This window comes from Schistocerca nitens, chromosome 2 (genome assembly GCF_023898315.1).
Source record: "Schistocerca nitens isolate TAMUIC-IGC-003100 chromosome 2, iqSchNite1.1, whole genome shotgun sequence".
Taxonomy (NCBI): domain Eukaryota; kingdom Metazoa; phylum Arthropoda; class Insecta; order Orthoptera; family Acrididae; genus Schistocerca; species Schistocerca nitens.
Genome location: NC_064615.1, coordinates 858,855,284 through 858,873,771, shown reverse-complemented (window position 1 = coordinate 858,873,771; position 18,488 = coordinate 858,855,284). Strand labels below are relative to the sequence as shown.

The 18,488-nt window shown below is 44.5% G+C and overlaps 1 protein-coding gene across 2 annotated transcripts in view; it reads right to left on the bottom strand.

The window, feature by feature from the left end:
* Positions 1 to 18,488, bottom strand: part of LOC126237120 (uncharacterized) — a 331,755-nt gene that overhangs the window by 168,076 nt on the left and 145,191 nt on the right. For both annotated transcript variants that reach the window (XM_049946935.1, XM_049946936.1), the window contains 2 exons: positions 11,605 to 11,708; positions 10,356 to 10,538 (listed from right to left, as the gene is read on the bottom strand). In XM_049946935.1, the coding sequence (XP_049802892.1) occupies positions 10,356 to 10,538; positions 11,605 to 11,708 (287 nt within the window). The remainder of the gene's footprint in view (positions 1 to 10,355; positions 10,539 to 11,604; positions 11,709 to 18,488) is intronic.

The following is an 18,488-nucleotide window of genomic DNA, read 5'->3' as shown; positions in this document are numbered from 1 at the left end:
AAATAGATTATTTTCTTGATGTAGTGAGTTCTGGGAAAGGAAATTTAAGAATTCACCAGCTAAGAATACTGGGAAATGAGGAAGATCTGTTAGGAAAGAATGATGTGCAGGAGTAATGGGTGGATACAAGGGCAATGATAGTCATTAATGTTGATTCAGTGGGTATTTCATTAACTAACTGTCTTCTGAAGCTGGAGATGTTATTCAGGTTGTTATGGGAGGTTGTTATGAAGTCAGGTTCCTGCTTCTGAGAAAGACTTCAAGAAATTGGCTGAATGATGGAGTGACACAGGAAAGATTTTGCTGTGATGGAAACAGGTGTTTCTGCCCTGTTGTTCAGACAAGTGTGTTAAGGTTGAGAAAGATATGAGGGGCAACGTACACTCATAAGACAGTAGAGAAGACAGATGGTATGGAAATCTTCTACATCTACATCTACATTCATACTCCGCAAGCCACCCAACGGTGTGTGGCGGAGGGCACTTTACGTGCCACTGTCATTACCTCCCTTTCCTGTTCCAGTCGCGTATGGTTCGCGGGAAGAACGACTGTCTGAAAGCCTCCGATCGCGCTCTAATCTCTCTAATTTTACATTCGTGATCTCCTCGGGAGGTATAAGTAGGGGGAAGCAATATACTCGATACCTCATCCAGAAACGCACCCTCTCGAAACCTGGCGAGCAAGCTACACCGCGATGCAGAGCGCCTCTCTTGCAGAGTCTGCCACTTGAGTTTATTAAACATCTCCGTAACGCTATCACGCTTACCAAATAACCCTGTGACGAAACGCGCCGCTCTTCTTTGGATCTTCTCTATCTCCTCCGTCAACCCGATCTGGTGCGGATCCCACACTGATGAGCAATACCCAAGTATAGGTCGAACGAGTGTTTTGTAAGCCACCTCCTTTGTTGCTGGACTACATTTTCTAAGCACTCTCCCAATGAATCTCAACCTGGTACCCGCCTTACCAACAATTAATTTTATATGATCATTCCACTTCAAATCGTTCCGCACGCATACTCCCAGATATTTTACAGAAGTAACTGCTACCAGTGTTTGTTCCGCTATCATATAATCATACAATAAAGGATCCTTCTTTCTATGTATTCGCAATACATTACATTTGTCTGTGTTAAGGGACAGTTGCCACTCCCTGCACCAAGTGCCTATCCGCTGCAGATCTTCCTGCATTTCGCTACAATTTTCTAATGCTGCAACTTCTCTGTATACTACAGCATCATCCGCGAAAAGCCGCATGGAACTTCCGACACTATCTACTAGGTCATTTATATATATTGTGAAAAGCAATGGTCCCATAACACTCCCCTGTGGCACGCCAGAGGTTACCTTAACGTCTGTAGACGTCTCTCCATTGATAACAACATGCTGTGTTCTGTTTGCTAAAAAATCTTCAATCCAGCCACACAGCTGGTCTGATATTCCGTAGGCTCTTACTTTGTTTATCAGGCGACAGTGCGGAACTGTATCGAACGCCTTCCGGAAGTCAAGAAAAATAGCATCTACCTGGGAGCCTGTATCTAATATTTTCTGGGTCTCATGAACAAATAACGCGAGTTGGGTCTTACACGATCGCTGTTTCCGGAATCCATGTTGATTCCTACATAGTAGATTCTGGGTTTCCAAAAACGACATGATACACGAGCAAAAAACATGTTCTAAAATTCTACAACAGATCGACGTCAGAGATATAGGTCTATAGTTTTGCGCATCTGCTCTTTGGGCTTGTCTGCACGTAGCCAGGATACCTGTGCATAATCATGGTGAAATATGATCAAAGATTTGACCATCACAGGTATATCAAACATAGGCAAGAGCTTTTTATATTTTTGTAAGGCATGGAGATAACTGATGCCTTTTTGAACATTACAGTTAGGTGCTCAGTCCACTTAAGATTTTTATCTACTATTACGCCTAAACTCTTTGGTGAGTGGGACAAGTTGATATTTGTCCCATTTAGGATTAAAGATGGCAGGGATTCCCGTGAATGGGTTACAGGAATACGTTGCAAATATTTAGAAAACAATCAAGTCTCTCCACTTCCTACAGAAGAAACGAGGGGAAGTATAGTTTGAAGGAGAATTCTATTTCCATAGTAATGGAGTTCACAATATGCTAACCGCAGCACTGGATTTCTGATGAATACCACCTAGCACCTGTTCTGGCAATGAATCAAATGACATTAGGAAAGCTGTTGGCTTTTCCTTTTTCTAATCTTTCAGCACATTTGCCAGAACCCTTAAGTACTTCTAACTACAGACACTGTCCTCAAATCTATACTACCAAAGCATGAGTTTTGAATCCTCATTATCCCTCAAATATTAGTAAATGTTTTTTGGTAAGTTCCCTACATTTCATTTTTAAATTACATGGAGAAAAGTACGACAAAGATCTTTCTTCAGTCCAGTGTCCATTAAATAACTAAGGCAGGAGTCCAGATAAAAATATTATATAATAAAGATAGAATATGATGACCTATGATCAATTTTTTGATCGTGTTCTAGAAAAAATTGGGAGAATTTCGTAAGATTTCCATAAAGAGGTTGGAAAAAGGAAACAAAAATACTGGAATCAATTGTCTCATTTACAGATGACTTTGCTATACATTCGGAAAATGTGACACTTGCTGCAACACAAATTAATCTTTTAACAGAAAAACCAATAAGACCAGTTTAAGAATGTCTGCAGAGAAAATAATTTTTTTACAAACATTAAAAAACATTTCTGAAACTAGATATGAGCCAAATTGCAAAAGTAAAAAAAATTAAATAGCTTGGAGAGCTAATATAAGAAAATGGTTTGGAAAAGTCGGCTATAGAGGAAAGGACACACAAAAAGTGAAGAGTGCATCAAATAAGCGAAGATTTTTACACCAACAAATGCCAGTCTTAAAGATGGAAAGGTAAGGCATTCAAATAGGGTAGTGAAGCCATAATGTCCATATGCAAGCGAGTGTCTAGCATTAAAGTATAATGCATATAAATTATAAATACTATAAAGGAAAATCATTAAGAAAATATTAGGCTCACAAAGAACTATGGAAGGTTGAAAATTACATAGTAATGATGAAATTTATCAAACTGTAGAAAACTTATAAGAAGTAATGAGAAACAGAAGGCTGATATCTTTTGACATTTATATCAAATGAAAGACAGTAGATTAACCAAAAAGAATTTCACATGTTCGTGGGACAAGAGGTCAACAACAATTTTATATATAAGCTGAACAAACAACTGACAGAAATGTTAAGCAAAAGTGTTGAATATGGAAGGTTTTCAAGGTAGAAAAGTGAAAAAACTTGTATTAAGTAGTAAGAAGATCAGAAGAAGAAACATAGTTAACAGATAAAAGAGTACTGGAAGAAAAGGAGAGAACAACAAATAAGGAATTGAAATCAGCATGCGGTCCTTAGTTGGCCCATCTGAAAAGGAAGGGAAGGGAGAGGGAGTCTGATTACTGAAAAAAACAATGGCTCCCCAGAGGGACGTGAATGATGATTTTGGATGTGGGGCACTAATAGCAGGATCATCAGCACCCTTATGAAGAGTCAGCATACCATTCTCTATGGGGACGAATGACGTCCCCACAGGAGGAGTTGTTTATAATGCATTAAAGTCCACCTTCCCTCCCCAGAACATTAGCGATGAGGCCAGACAGTTTATAGAATTTCAAAACTCATCTGACACTGGCAATAGTGTTGACAAGGATGGTGGGCAGATCTTCCACCAAACTGAGAGATGCCCTGATGTAATTATACAAGTACACATGCCAAGATATGCTGAACCAAAAGTGGCAGATCACAGACTTCACAGAGTGGTAGATCATCCTACTGGGGGAAGAAACAATGTGTTAAAGGGCTATATTTTATGCATAGTCTGGTAAGCAGCACCTTCTTCCATCAGTGTGGCTGAATGGAGCCTGCCATGCCTGTGTGATTGATTTGAGAAAAGGGGTTTGTTGCCCACTACCTCCAACCGTTCAGTCTCCCATTGACACATGAGTCTTCTGTCACAAAATGAGATGAAGACGTGCAAAGAGATGGCACACTGACATTCAACACAAACCTGACATTCTTCTCTGGCTGCTTTGCAGGCTGTTATTTCCCTGCATCCTGATGTGTCCAGGTGTCCATCAAAAGACTCTCTCCTTGCTTCAGTGTTATAACTGTTCTAAGATGTCACACGAGCTGAATCAACTGGTCTAAACCCAATGGATCACTTTTAGTGCATTAAATGAATTAGAACAGATGAGAAAAACTGTACTGTGACGCCTATGAACCCATTCCAGGGTAGTCATCGTTCTGCATCATAATTAGTAAATTGCTCCGGAAAGCTCACTTGGGAAACACTTATCAGGGAAAAGAGCTGAATGACTGAGGGCATTCCCTTGTTGGCATCCATCTGCATAAACAATGATAAAATTGTGGTACGTACATAAAATTAAAGCAAACAGAACAGTTGCTCAAAGTTGGGGTAGATCCCCACACTAAATGCAGACAACTGAGGGAACACTGAGATTTTCAGGGCCTTTTGAGCCAGAAGGTTGCACTGACAAATTCAGAGTGACAGTTCACCAGCCTACACACACACACACACACACACACACACACACACACACACACACACACACACACTGATCTGGGTTGGTCTGAAAGGCTCCAGTCAATATCTGAATGCCCTCATAGAGGACATTTTGAGATAGGAAATATGGGCTAATCCATAAAGCATACATCCACAATCTAAGCATGATGTGATAAATACTCTTAAAACTGTACAGGGTGGGAGCTGTCAGCTGTACATGCCTTTTAGTTGAGACATATAAAAATATTGGAGGATTTGAAGCCCTCTGTTTGTAGGTGTTACAGCTGCTGAAGCCAGGTTAGTTTTGAATCAGGCGGTATGTCTATAAAGCACACATTGCCCTTAAAATTTAAAATAGTGTCCCCCATCTTGAGCTCTGGTGGGTGTACTCTGTGGTGAACATGGTTAAATTTAACATAAATAATGTTTTCAAATGATAAGAAGTCTGACTGCAGAGAAGGTCCCACTGATAGTGATTGCGAACAATGTCAATGAGTGCAGTGCCTTGGAGGACCCCATTCTCTTGAACAAAGTCGTCAGACAGGACATCACCAATGTGATAGCAAAAGCCCCTGTTCTCTTAAAGGGTGGAATAAGAAGTGGCAGGCACCTATGTAGCTCCCATCCATGAAGTTTTGAAGGATGTTGTATCACCAAGTTGTATGCTATGGTGAAATCATCGATGCAGTAACCGCTTTATGATCGCTGATTCCCTGTTCTGCGTTAACTGTTTCAAATAGTTTGGGTCTGTTTGTCACCAGAAGGTCTAATATGTTATCGCCACAAGTCGGTTCTCTCCTTAACTACTCAAGGTAGTTTTCAGATAAAGCACTTAAAAAAATTTCACTGGATTCTTTGTCCCGGCCACCTGTTATGAACGTTGGCAAATTAAAATCTCTACCCAGAACTATAACATGGTGGGGAAATCTACTCGAAATATTTTTCAAATTATCCGTCAGGTGTTCAGCCACAACAGCTGCTGAGCCAGGGGACCTATAGAGACATCAAATTACCATGTCTGAGCCTGCTTTAACCGTGACCTTCACCCAAATTATTTCACACTTGGCAACTGAGTTCTTCAGCACTGATGCAAAAGAAGTAGCAAACACCGGAGGTTTCATAGCTCTGAAAGCTACTTTAGCTTCATGATAAAGGGTGCATTTCATAAATTTCAACTCCCTAATTTTCCTTTCCTAGTCATAAACACCACACTTCCTGCTCCATACTGAGCGATCCATGGAATAGCTTATATATTTCAGAGGAAATGTACAAGAGTTGTCCAGTTCATGAGCTGAGGCTCCACAATTTCAACACACAGCCTTCCCATTACATGCCATAGAGGTATGACCAAATCTTTGAAATTTGAGGCATGATATTGTGTTGGGAACAATTGGTCAAACCTCAAGACAGATATAGCCTGCAAGAAGATGTTCAGGTAATTTAGCAGTGCTGAAGAACAGACTAAATATTGCAGTTTTTTCTGCTGTATCATTGGCTCTCCTCATATAGTTCTGCATTTCCGTGACAACCATATTTTGCCATACTTCACATATCTCCTCAGTGCCCATCTCCACTAATCAGAGCAGGTAACCACACCTTTACAAAAATTACCGGTGTTCTGCGAATCAACCAAAGGCCTTGCATCCCAGAAGCTTAAGACATCGCAGTTTCAACTAGAAGCGTTTCACTACGAAGTTGTTTAATGCTTTTTAAGGACCCAGCAATAACCTCCAACACCTTGTGAATACAGAAACTGGATACCTTCTCAAAATTTCTCTCTGTTCTCTTGGTTATAATGAAAGTGTTATGACAGACTAATGACCTGTCACTGTACCTTGCGACTTCTTCGGCAGACTGATCAACCAAGCTCTCTTAGTAGGGATGGTGTATGGACTACATAATGGTACAGCCATCCCATCAGGGGTAGAGTGCACTGAGGTCACTCCATAGAGATCCCATGAGCCCCTAGGGAAAATAATGTCAGCCCAGGAATCCTTATACATGCCACAGAGGTTACCCTCTAGAGACTGTTTCACGTTAACGGCCATGCAATGCTTGATAGTCTGTGTCCAACAGTACAAGAGATCTGCCTGGTCTTGAGTTATCTGCAGTTGTTCCTTTGCATTTTCCTTTCACTATCCCATAACCAGCAGCTTACTTTGGCAGCTTTATAACAGCTGAATTCTTTCTGATAGTTTTGCTACTCAGGTGACATCCAATGATTGGTCCATGTTCGAAGCCATCAAGCTCTACTGACCGACCCATTCTGCTGTTACTGCTTTGTGTGTCTGCCTCTTCTGACATCTAGTGCACATTACCAGATTACACAGGCATGTCTGGTAACTTTTGATCAGGTAGTGTAGGTGCAAGAGAGAACACAGATAACAGAGAAGAGGGAGAGATGTGTTTGTGTGAGAGGGGGGAGGGGGAGAGAGGGGGGAGGGGGAGAGAGGGGGGAGGGGGAGAGAGAGGGGGAGGGGGAGAGAGAGGGGGGAGGGGGAGAGAGAGGGGGAGGGGGAGAGAGAGGGGGGAGGGGGAGAGAGAGGGCGGAGGGGGGAGAGAGGGGGGAGGGGAGAGAGAGGGGGGAGGGGGAGAGAGAGGGGGGAGGGGGAGAGAGGGGGGAGGGGGAGAGAGAGGGGGAAGGGGGAGAGAGGGGGGAAGGGGGAGAGAGAGGGGGAAGGGGGAGAGAGGGGGAAGGGGGAGAGAGAGGGGGAAGGGGGAGAGAGGGGGAGGGGGAGAGAGGGGGAGGGGAGAGAGGGGGAGAGAGGGGAAGGGGGAGAGAGAGGGGAAGGGGGAGAGAGGGGAAGGGGGGAGAGAGGGGAAGGGGGAAGAGGGGGAGGGAAGCGGAGGGGGAGAGAGGGGGAGGGGGAGAGAGGGGGAGGGGGAGAGAGGGGGGAGGGGGAGAGAGGGGGAAGGGGGAGAGAGGGGGAAGGGGGAGAGAGGGGGGAGGGGGAGGGAAGGAGATGGGGGATGGAGAGAGAGGGGGAGGAGCAGAGAGAGGGGGAGGGAAGGAGATGGGGGATGGAGAGAGAGGGGGGAGGAGAGAGAGGGGGAGCGAGAGAGGGTTGGAGAGAGGAGAGGGGGAGAGAGAGGGAGGGGAGAGAGAGGGGGAGAGAGAGGGAGGGGAGAGAGAGGGGGAGAGGGAGGGAGGGGAGAGAGAGTGGGGAGATAGAGAGGGGTGGGAGGGAGAGAGGGGGGAGAGAGTGGGGAGAGGGGTGGGAGGGAGAGAGAGGGGTGGGAGGGAGAGAGAGGGGTGGGAGGGAGAGAGAGGGGAGGGAGGGAAAGAGAGGGGAGGGAGGGAGTGGGGGGAGAGAGTGGGGAGGGGGGAGAGGGAGGGCAGAGAGAGTGGGGAGAGGGAGGGCAGAGAGAGTGGGCAGAGAGAGTGGGGAGGGAGGGGAGAGGGAGGGCAGAGAGTGGGGAGGGAGGGGGAGAGAGTGGGGGAGGGAGGGGGAGAGAGTGGGGGAGGGAGGGGGAGAGAGTGGGGGAGGGAGGGGGAGAGAGTGGGGGAGGGAGGGGGAGAGAGTGGGGGAGGGAGGGGGAGAGAGTGGGGGAGGGAGGGGGAGAGAGTGGGGGGAGGGAGGGGGAGAGAGGGTGATGGAGAGATGGGATGAGGGAGAGATGGGATGAGGGAGAGATGGGATGAGGGAGAGATGGGGTGAGGGGGAGAGAGGGGGGGTTAGGGGGAGAGAGAGAGGGGAGGGGAGAGAGATGGGAGGCGTGGAGAGAGGGGGGAGGGGTGGGGGATGGGGGAGGTGGAGGGATGGGGGAGAGGGGGGAGGGGGAGAGAGGGGGTGGGGGTACAGGGGGTGGGGGTACAGGGGGTGGGGGTACAGGGGGTGGGGGTGGGGATAGAGGGGGTGGGGGTAGAGGGGTGGGGGAGAGAGGGGGGATAGAGGTGGGAGGGAGAGAGGGGGATAGAGGTGGGAGGGAGAGAGGGGGGAGGGATAGAGGTGGGAAGGAGAGAGGGGGATGTAGAGGAGGGAGAGAGGGGCGAGGGAGAGGGAAAGAGGGGGGCAGAGGAGGGAGGGAGAGGGGGGGAGGTCGAGAGAGGGGAGGGGGAGAGGGCGAGAGAGGGGAGGGGGAGAGGTCGAGAGAGGGGAGGGGGAGAGGTCGAGAGAGGGGAGGGGGAGAGGTCGAGAGAGGGGAGGGGGAGAGGGCGAGAGAGGGGAGGGGGAGAGGGCGAGAGAGGGGAGGGGGAGAGGGCGAGAGGGGGGAGGGGGAGAGGGCGAGAGAGGGGAGGGGGAGAGGGCGAGAGAGGGGAGGGGGAGAGGGCGAGAGAGGGGAGGGGGAGAGGGCGAGAGAGGGGAGGGGGAGAGGGCGAGAGAGGGGAGGGCGAGAGAGGGGAGGGGGAGAGGGCGAGAGAGGGGAGGGGGAGAGGGCGAGAGAGGGGAGGGGGAGAGGGCGAGAGAGGGGAGGGGGAGAGGGCGAGAGAGGGGAGGGGGAGAGGGCGAGAGAGGGGAGGGCGAGAGGGGAGGGCGAGAGGGGGGAGGGGGCGAGAGAGGGGAGGGGGAGAGGGCGAGAGAGGGGAGGGGGAGAGGGCGAGAGAGGGGAGGGGGAGAGGGCGAGAGAGGGGAGGGGGAGAGGGCGAGAGAGGGGAGGGGGAGAGGGCGAGAGATGGGGTGAGAGGGGGAGAAAGGGAGGGGGAGAAAGGGAGGGGGAGAAAGGGAGGGGATAGAGGGGGAGAAAGGGAGGGGGAGAGGGGGGAGAAAGGGAGGGGGATAGAGGGGGAGAAAGGGAGGGGGAGAAAGGGAGGGGGAGAAAGGGAGGGGGAGAGAGGGGGGAGAAAGGGAGGGGGAGAGAGGGGGGAGAAAGGGAGGGGGGAGAGGGGGGAGAAAGGGAGGGGGAGAGAGAGGGAGGGGGAGAGAGGGGGAGAAAGGGAGGGGGAGAGAGTGGGGAGAGAGAGAGGGGGGAGAGAAGAGGAAGCAGAGGAGGAGGGAGCGGAAGAGTGGGGGGTGAAGGGAAAGGAGAAGGTTTGGAATAGCTTTGTGTGTGTGTGACCAACTGTTTGCTCACTGCTGGACAACTGGAACTTCTGACCTCACCATATTTAAATTATGTCATCCTCCTTATCATCATTTATGTTACTTCTCACAACAACAGCATTTGTCATGCATGATCTGCCTGCTATCAAATATTTCATGAAGTAAAGCCATTCCGGAAGTAAACTTCTGAGCAGCTTAGTCATCATTTTAGTCAGTAATAATTTCACCTTTGAGGAGCAGACATACAAACGAAGCATTACACACGTGAAAAGTGGCCACCTCTTGTGTGAACCTTCAGTATGACATACACTGCTTTTTTAAATTAATGGAGCACTGACAAACTAGGAAACACATCCTGTCACCTGTTTGTTAACTGAAGCCATCCAGAGTGATGTCTGTTTTTTTAACTTCATGTAGTTGTAAAAATGTCATCATCTTATATTACAGAAGAATGTACAAGGAGTCAGAACCTCAGTTTTATTTCACTTAGGAATAAATTTTGTTTTGTTTGCTTACAATGGCAAAATAAATGTGGGAAGCAATAGTTTCCTTACAAATTGTTTTTGCAACGTTGAAAAATGTGGTTTTGAAAGAGACATGCATCCTTATTATTAATGAATGCGTCCACACAAAACAGTATGAAATTTATGTGTGTGATGATGCTCTCACAAATGTAATGTATGCTGTGTAAGAACACACATCATTCACTTGTACTTCAAAGGCACAGACACACAAATAAGGGATTATAAATCAAGCATAATAAATAATGTATCTACCATTACTGAAGTGCAGAGAGGTGGTTCCTGCTGGATAGGATCAAGATTTCTTGCAGGATATAACAGCGTATTTTTCCCAACTTGCCGTACCCTTAGGATGAATTCTTCATGTAATGTTTGAAGCATAGCGTTCAAACTTGAAAATCCTAATTCTTCTTCATTCAAATCTTCTGAAAAATATAACTGCAACAAAGTACAATTGTTGGATCCAATTACTCACAAAAAACTCTTCCTTTTTAAGTCCAGCTGTAATAAATTATGAATCACAATGAACAGTACTAAATAAGTTTAAAACTACTATGCTTGATGTCTGTTGTGCTCTCCGATTTCTTCTACACAGACTGTGATGAAATGGAGGAGAGAGAGGAGGGGAGGGGGCAGGAGGGGTGGGAGGGAGGGAGGGGGGCAGGAGGGAGGGAGGGGGGCAGGAGGGGTGTGAGGGAGGTAGGGGGGCAGGAGGGGTGGGAGGGAGGGAGGGAGGGGGGCAGGAGGGGTGGGAGGGAGGGAGGGGGCAGGAGGGGTGGGAGGGAGGGAGGGGGCAGGAGGGGTGGGAGGGAGGGGGCAGGAGGGAGCAGGAGGGGGTGGGAGGGAGGGGGCAGGAGGGGTGGGAGCAGGAGGGGTGGGAGGGAGGGGGCAGGAGGGGTGGGAGCAGGAGGGAGGGGGCAGGAAGGGAGGGATGGGGCAGGAGGGGAGGGAGGGAGGGAGCAGGAGGATATTGGTATTTAACGTCCCGTCAACAACAAGGTCATTAGAGACGGAGCACAAGCTCGGATTAGGGAAGGATGGGAAAGGAAGTTGGCCGTGCCCTTTCAAAGGAACCATCCCGGTATTAGCCTGGAGTGATTTAGGGAAATCACGGAAAACGTAAATCAGGATGGCCGGACGCGGGATTCAACCGTCGTCATCCCGAATGCGAGTCCAGTGTGTTAACCACTGCGCCACCTCGCTCGGGGGGCAGGAGGGGAGGGAGGGAGGGGGCAAGAGGGTAGGGAGGGAGGAAAGCAATACGGGAACAGACATGGAATGAGAACAAGGTGGTTGTGTGTGGTGGTGGATGGGTGGTTGTGGGAGGAGTAATTTGACTGTAAGGTTTTTACTGTTTTGGATTTGTGGAGGGTTTTTCCCAAATTATAACAGAAGAAAATAACATCACATCCGAACCTTTCAATAACGGCACAATGTAGCACATACACATTCAGTAAGTATATTAACTAAAAGAACAAGGGCCAAGAATTTAATTTCAATGTACCTTATACATTTCCTTGAACTTTCCAACAGGCAGACCAGTCGGAAACTCTGCAATTAAACGCTCCACATTACTCTTGATAACTTCTGTTACAACGCCAAAGGAGTCTGTAAATGTTGGCATATCAGTTTATAACTGTTTCGTAACAAGCTACACAAAGCATACATATTTGTATCATTACCACACCAAAATATTTTTTCCACGTGGAATATTTTTTCCACGTGGAATGTTTCCCTCTGTTATATATATATATATATATATATATATATATATATATATATAATTTCGGACATTGTACTAAACTGAAAATGAATGTCCATATAAAACACTTCTTTAAATTAAGATCCGAGTTTGATACTAGTAGGCTTCTTTACAATAGGAATGCCCTCTTTGCCTGTGCTAGTCTACTTCAGATGTTCTCGCTCCGACTGTCATGGGTTGTTTTGCTTCCAAAGTTCTAGATGTGGGGGAAGAAACTAGAATTACTTAAGCTTATGGACAAAGACCTTCCTCAGAAGCAAAACTAACTAACTCTCTTGAATGCTAAGACTGCAACTGAATGTGATGTGAGCAGTAGTATGCTACTGTGGATGGTGGAAGTAAGGAGGAGGAATGTGACAGTGGTGGGTGAGGGATAGTAAGATAGGTCTGGGGGGAGGTGCTAGTATTGCCTATGAGAGCATGGAGGCATACGATAGGGTAGGATAGGGCTGCTGCCCTCCCCTCCGTGAGTCATCAGTCTTCTGACTCATTTGATGCAGCCTACCGCAAATTCCTCTCAACCTTTTCATCTCAGAGCAGCATTTCCACTCTATGTCTTTAACTATTTGTTGGATATATTCCAAATTCTGTAAAGTCTACAGTTCTTATCCTCTACACCTCTCTCTAGCATCATTGAAGTTTTTTCTAATGCCTTCACATTTGTCCTATCATCTTGTTCCTTCCATTCCTTTCTTTGCCAGTTCTGTGGAGACACACCCCATACCTTGTCAGCCTATCTAATTTCCAATGTTTTTCTACAGCACCACACATCAAACACTCCAATTCTCTTCTGTTCATGATTACCTACTGTCCATGATTCACTACCATACAATGCTGTGCTTCGAACATATATTTTCAGAATTTACTTCTTTAAATTAAGATCCGAGTTTGATACTAGTAGGCTTCTTTACAACAGGAATGCCCTCTTTGCCTGTGCTAGTCTACTTCAGCTCCGACTGTCATGGGTTATTTTGCTTCCAAAGTTGCAGAATTTCTTAACTATGTCTACTTTGTGATCACAAATTTGGTCATAAAGTTTCTCAGTGTTCTTATTTCTGCTACTTCTCACTAGCTTCGTCCTTCTCCAGTAAACTATCAATCCATATTCTGCACTCAATGGACTATTCATTTGATTCAATAGATCTGTTAATTCCTCTTCCCCTTCAATCAGGATATCAATGTCCTCAGCAAATCTGATCACTGATATCCTTTTGGCCTGAATTTTAATCGCACTCTTGAACCTATCTCTTATTTCTGTAACTGCTGCTTTGATGCATCCCATACTGAATAGTATGGGATGAAGACTACATACTTGTGTTACCTCATTTTTAATCTGGACAATTCGTTCTTGATCTTCCAATCTTTCTGTTTCCTCTTCGTTCTGGTACATATTGTATAATACTCAACTTTCACTATAGCCCAATGTCAGGACTACTTCTCTGGTGCCTCTTAAGTTTTCTAAAGTCAAACTGATTGTCATCTAACAGTTCCTCAACTTTCTTTTCCACTCTTCTGTATATTATTCTTATCAGCAACTTGGATGCATGAGCTGTTAAGCTGATGTGCAATAGTTCTCGCACTTACCTGCTCTTACTATCTTTAGAATCAAGTGGATATTCTTCCAATAGTCTGATGGTATGTCGTTAATCTCAGATTACACACATCAACTTGAATAGTCGTTTCGTTGTCACTTCTCCAATGATTTTAGAAGTTCAAATGGAATGTTGTCTGTCCCTTCTGCCTTATTTAATCTCAAGTCTTCCAAATGTTTTTTTAAATTCTGACTCTAATAATAGATCCCCTAAGTATTCCATACCAACTCCAATGTCATCTTCTATCAGGTCATTAGACAAGTCCTCCCCTTCACAGAGGCCTTCAATGTACTCTTTCTAACTGTCCACTATCTTCTCTCCATTTAAGAACGAAATTCCCACTGCACTCTTAATGTTGCTGCACTGGCTTTTAATTCATGTGGTTTTGCATCTCCTATGTGCGGAGTCAGTCCTTCCGGAAATTGTGTCTTTTTCAATTTCTTCCCATTTTTCCTGCAACCATTACACTTTGACACTTCCTATTTATTTCATTCCTGAGTGATTTATATTGCTGTACAGAGAAGAGGAAAGGACTTCTATGTCCATTAACAGGACCCCAAGGCGAGTGTGTACTGAAGCGAGCGCAGGAAAGGAATAGACTGGCGGAGGAAAGGGCTAGCGAAGTTTGAGGCCAGGGGAGTTATGGGGACAAAGGGTATGTTGTAGGGAGAGTTTCTAGCTGTGCAAATTCAGAAAAGCTGGTGTTAGAGGTGCAATAGCATCTTCCTCCACCACTAGCCTGCTACCACTCCCTCTCCTCATCATATGCCATCTCCTCCCCACCCCAGTACATGGCTGCTCATGTCAGATGCAGTCACAGCCAGACCTTAGTACCCGGAGACAGTATCCATGTGTGTGAAAGTTTTTGTTCTTGTTGTGGTTGTTGCTGCGTGAAAATTCGAGTTCTCAAGGAGGACTTTGCCTGAAGGCTTGAATATGTCTAGTGTTCTTTTTCATATTGCCTGTTTGCAACTCAATGCCTCATCTTTGTGGTGAGTAGCAATCTATTCTTTCTATATTTTTGAAATATATTTACTTTTACAGAAGAGTGTGCAAACAAAGATATCACTACTTTTTTATTAGATAGTAAAAGGCTACATGCAAGGTAAATGAAAAGCACAGTCACATTTATTTCATGAAACTCCTTGATGGTAAATATAACGTTCTGTGTAATGAATTCAGAAGAAAAAGTCAAGGCTGTCAAATAAATAGTAATAGAAATTACAGTTTGCTTGAAACTCTGCTACAAGGTGCTTGCCAAAATTTAATCACACTGCGGAACACTGAAAACATTTGGCAAATTTTATGAAAACTGTAGTTGCAACCCGCTTCCACTAAGGACATTCACCTTGAATAACTGTGTTTCATTAATTTTTACAAATTTTGCAAGAGGTCTGTTACTTATAATGCTACAATCCTATGAAGGAATTTTATACCTTCTATTTTCTGTGTAGTACTAAGCCTCATAAACATGTGAAAGTACTTGCAAACTATCTTTGTTGTGGAAAATTTGATAAATTTTTATTTTATCCATCTCAGTTGCATGAATATAATATTTATTGCTGGAGAGATTACTAGTTTCAGGCTGACTCACCCATTCTCAAACCACACACCTAAAATTACAAAGTACATATTGTACAGAAAATATTTATATACAGTATGTATGAACATATTATATGTGTTTATATACCTTGTTATTAATTGTAACTCATCACACAATATGGTGCCAAAAGGCATGGACTGCTTATTACAAGAAAGTCAAACTGTGAGCAAAAATAACGTTCATTGACATGACGGCCTATGTGTCTACTGTTTCACCTGAAAGACACAATCAAACTGACAAACATGATATTTAGTGGTTAATACGACACGTTCATAGTTGTAGCACTCATACATAAGCGCATCCTAAGGTACTGCCACATACACTGTCGTTTCTTGAGAACATAGGGAATGAATTTTTCATTACAAGGTGGTTAACATTTTTTTTTAAATAACTTAGCATATAAAATAAAAATACAGAGCCAAGAGGTGACAACTAGCACTTACTCTTGTATACAAACCTGTATTGCTGTTAGCTACAACACTGTCTCACTACCTTCTTAACCAGTGCTTCCCATTTCATGCCCCTTGACTCTGATAACTGCTATCTGCTTACTGTACAAGTTGTAAATAGCCTTTCGGTCCAGTATTTTACCCCTGTTACCTTCAGAATTTCAGAGAGATTCCAGTCAAAATCTTTCTAAGTCTACAAATGGTATAAATGTAGGTTTGCCTGTCCTTAAACTACCTTCTATGATACATCATAGTGTCAGTATTGCCTTGCTTGTTCCTACATTTCTCTGGAATTCAAACTGATTTACCCTGAAGTTGGCTTCTACCAGTTTTTCCATTCTTCTTCTGTAAAGAAACTGAGTTAGTGTTTTGCAACAATGATTTATTAAACCGATAGTTCGGTAATATTCATGTGTCAGCACGTGCTTTCTTTGGAATTAGAATTATTGTATCATCTTGAAGTCTGAGGGTATTTCACCTGTGTCATACACCTTGCACACCAGATTGAAGAATTTTGTCATGACTGGCTCTCCCAAGGTTATCAGTAGTTCTGACAGAATGTCATCTAGTCCCAGGGCCTTGTTCCAACTTAGGTCTTTCAGTATCTGTCAAATACTTCTCTCAGTATCGTATCTCCCATCTCATCTTAATTTACATCCTCTTCCATTTCTATAATATTGCCTTCAGGCACGTCCCCCTTGTTTAGACCCTGTATATACTCCTTCCACCTTTCCTAATTTCCTGAGGCTAGTTTTACACCTGAGCTCTTGATATTCACACAGTCGCTTCTCTTTTCTCCAGAGGCCTCTTTGATTTTCTTGTAAGCAGTGTATCTTTCCCCTAGTGTAAAATGCTTCTAAATCCTTGCATTTGTCCTCCAGTAATTCCTGCTTAGCCATTTTGTGTTTCCTGTCAATCTCGTTTTTTAGACATTTGTTTTGCCCTTTGAATGCTTCATTTATTGAATTTTTACGTTTTCTCTTTTCATCAGTTAAATCCAGTACCTCCTGTGTTATCCAGGGATTTCTACTAGGCCTTATCTTTCCACCTATTTGATCCTCTGCTGCCTTTACTATTTCAACTCTTAAAGCTAACCATTCATCTTCTACTTTATTCCTTTCCCCTCTTCTATTCAATCGTTTCCTAATGCTCCCCCTGAAACTATCAAAAACCTCTGGTTCTTTCAGCCTACCCAGGTCCCATTTGCTTAATTTCCTACCTAATGGTGATACACATTTGAAATGTTGTAGCAAGTGAGAATCACACACTAGTAATATAATGACACATGCCTTTCACTCTTAAAGGAAGTAATACATTCACCTACGATTTTATGCATTTAAGATCAATGTAAAAATAAAGTTTCGGCTTCGAATGCAGTCAATACGACATGGATAATGACTGTGTTGGATGATGCTTAGTACGGTGCTATTTACTGTTTAGTCCTTGTGTAACTGAAGGTTTGTTATCAAATTTTAAATAACGTAAATAAAAAAAGATGCAGTATTTTTATGTCTTGCCCCTCACTTTATTTTATTTCTTTAGGCAGCATTCGAATAACATATAATTAAAAAAAGAAATTTTAGATTTTAGCACTGACTTCCTGTATGGACTGTAACAATTTTGATACTGTTTTATTATTTTAAGAGATGGGTTGATATTATTTTACCCTGTAAAGACAATGGAGGGTTGTATAGGAAAGGACGCGCTTGACTTGTATGTTTAATTTAGATGCAAAGTTGTTTTAGAAAATCGTTTAACAGTCTTGTAATGTAAAAGTGGCATTTCCTATGTTATAAAATGGTATCAATAAATAACAGTGGATATGGCAGCACCTTTGTGAACTAATAGGAGTTTAGTACGTGAAATTCTGTGTGTTAATTAAATATTTACTAGACACAGTTCTCGCATTTTCGTTTTTATCAAAAAATGTAACAGATTTTGTGACATTCTACGAGTTCCTAACCAGGAGCAAATTATCTAGTTCCATCTGTGTTCTTCAGTAGTTTAGCATTTGAAATCCTGCTAGTTAACTTAATTTACTGGACACAGTTCTTGCGTTTTCTGTAGTATCTACAGTAGAGTTCTGCAGTTCTTGTCAACCGTCATTATTTTGTCTTTATAGTATGGTTTTCCACCATATTGATAGAGACTGTGATTGCTGTTGAGTAGATGTAAGCTGAGTTGTTGACACTTCACTCTCAGCTCCTGGGTGTGTTCGCTTTGGTTACACAGCTTCAGTCTGCAGTGGATGGGCATCACTGTTATGGACTGGTCGTGGGGATCCAACGAATGCCCAGTATGACCCCCCCAATCTGCCTGCAATGTTGGCCATCCAAGTTACTGCTCACACTTAGGTTGACCCCTCACCTGTGATCAAGTGGAATGTCATCTCGGGGCAGGGCAGACAGCAAAAGGCGAAATTACCGAGGTGAGTGCAGAGTGGAAAACATAAGGCCTCCCCAGTTAGTCTGACAAACATCTTCCAGGTGTTATCTGTGGCTGACAATGTTCCTCAGTCAACTTGTCCTGTTTCAGAAGAAACCCATGTTAAGTGCATTACGGGGGCTCACGTGGAGGGGAGGAAGCCAGTGTGAACTACTTGTGCATACTGAGTGAAGTCATTCCATACATGGAATGGGGCCTTCCAGATGCCATGAAGAGCACAAGGTGTGGTTAACTGCAAGTGGTGGCTCACTTTGGTACCAATGATGTGTGCCACTTTGGATTGTAAGAGATGCTCTCTGGTTTTGAGTATCTATCATAAGTGGTAAAGGCTGTCAAATAATGCTTGCAAGATGAAAGCAGAACTCACTGTTTGCAGCATAGTCGATGACTGACTGGGGACCTCTGGTACAGAGCCAAGTGGAGGGTCTGAACCAGAGACTCAAGACAATTCAGCAATTATGTAGGCTGCAGATTCATCAACTTGTACCATAGGGGTCAACTTGCACCATAGGGTGTTGGGGTTTTGGTTTCCACCAA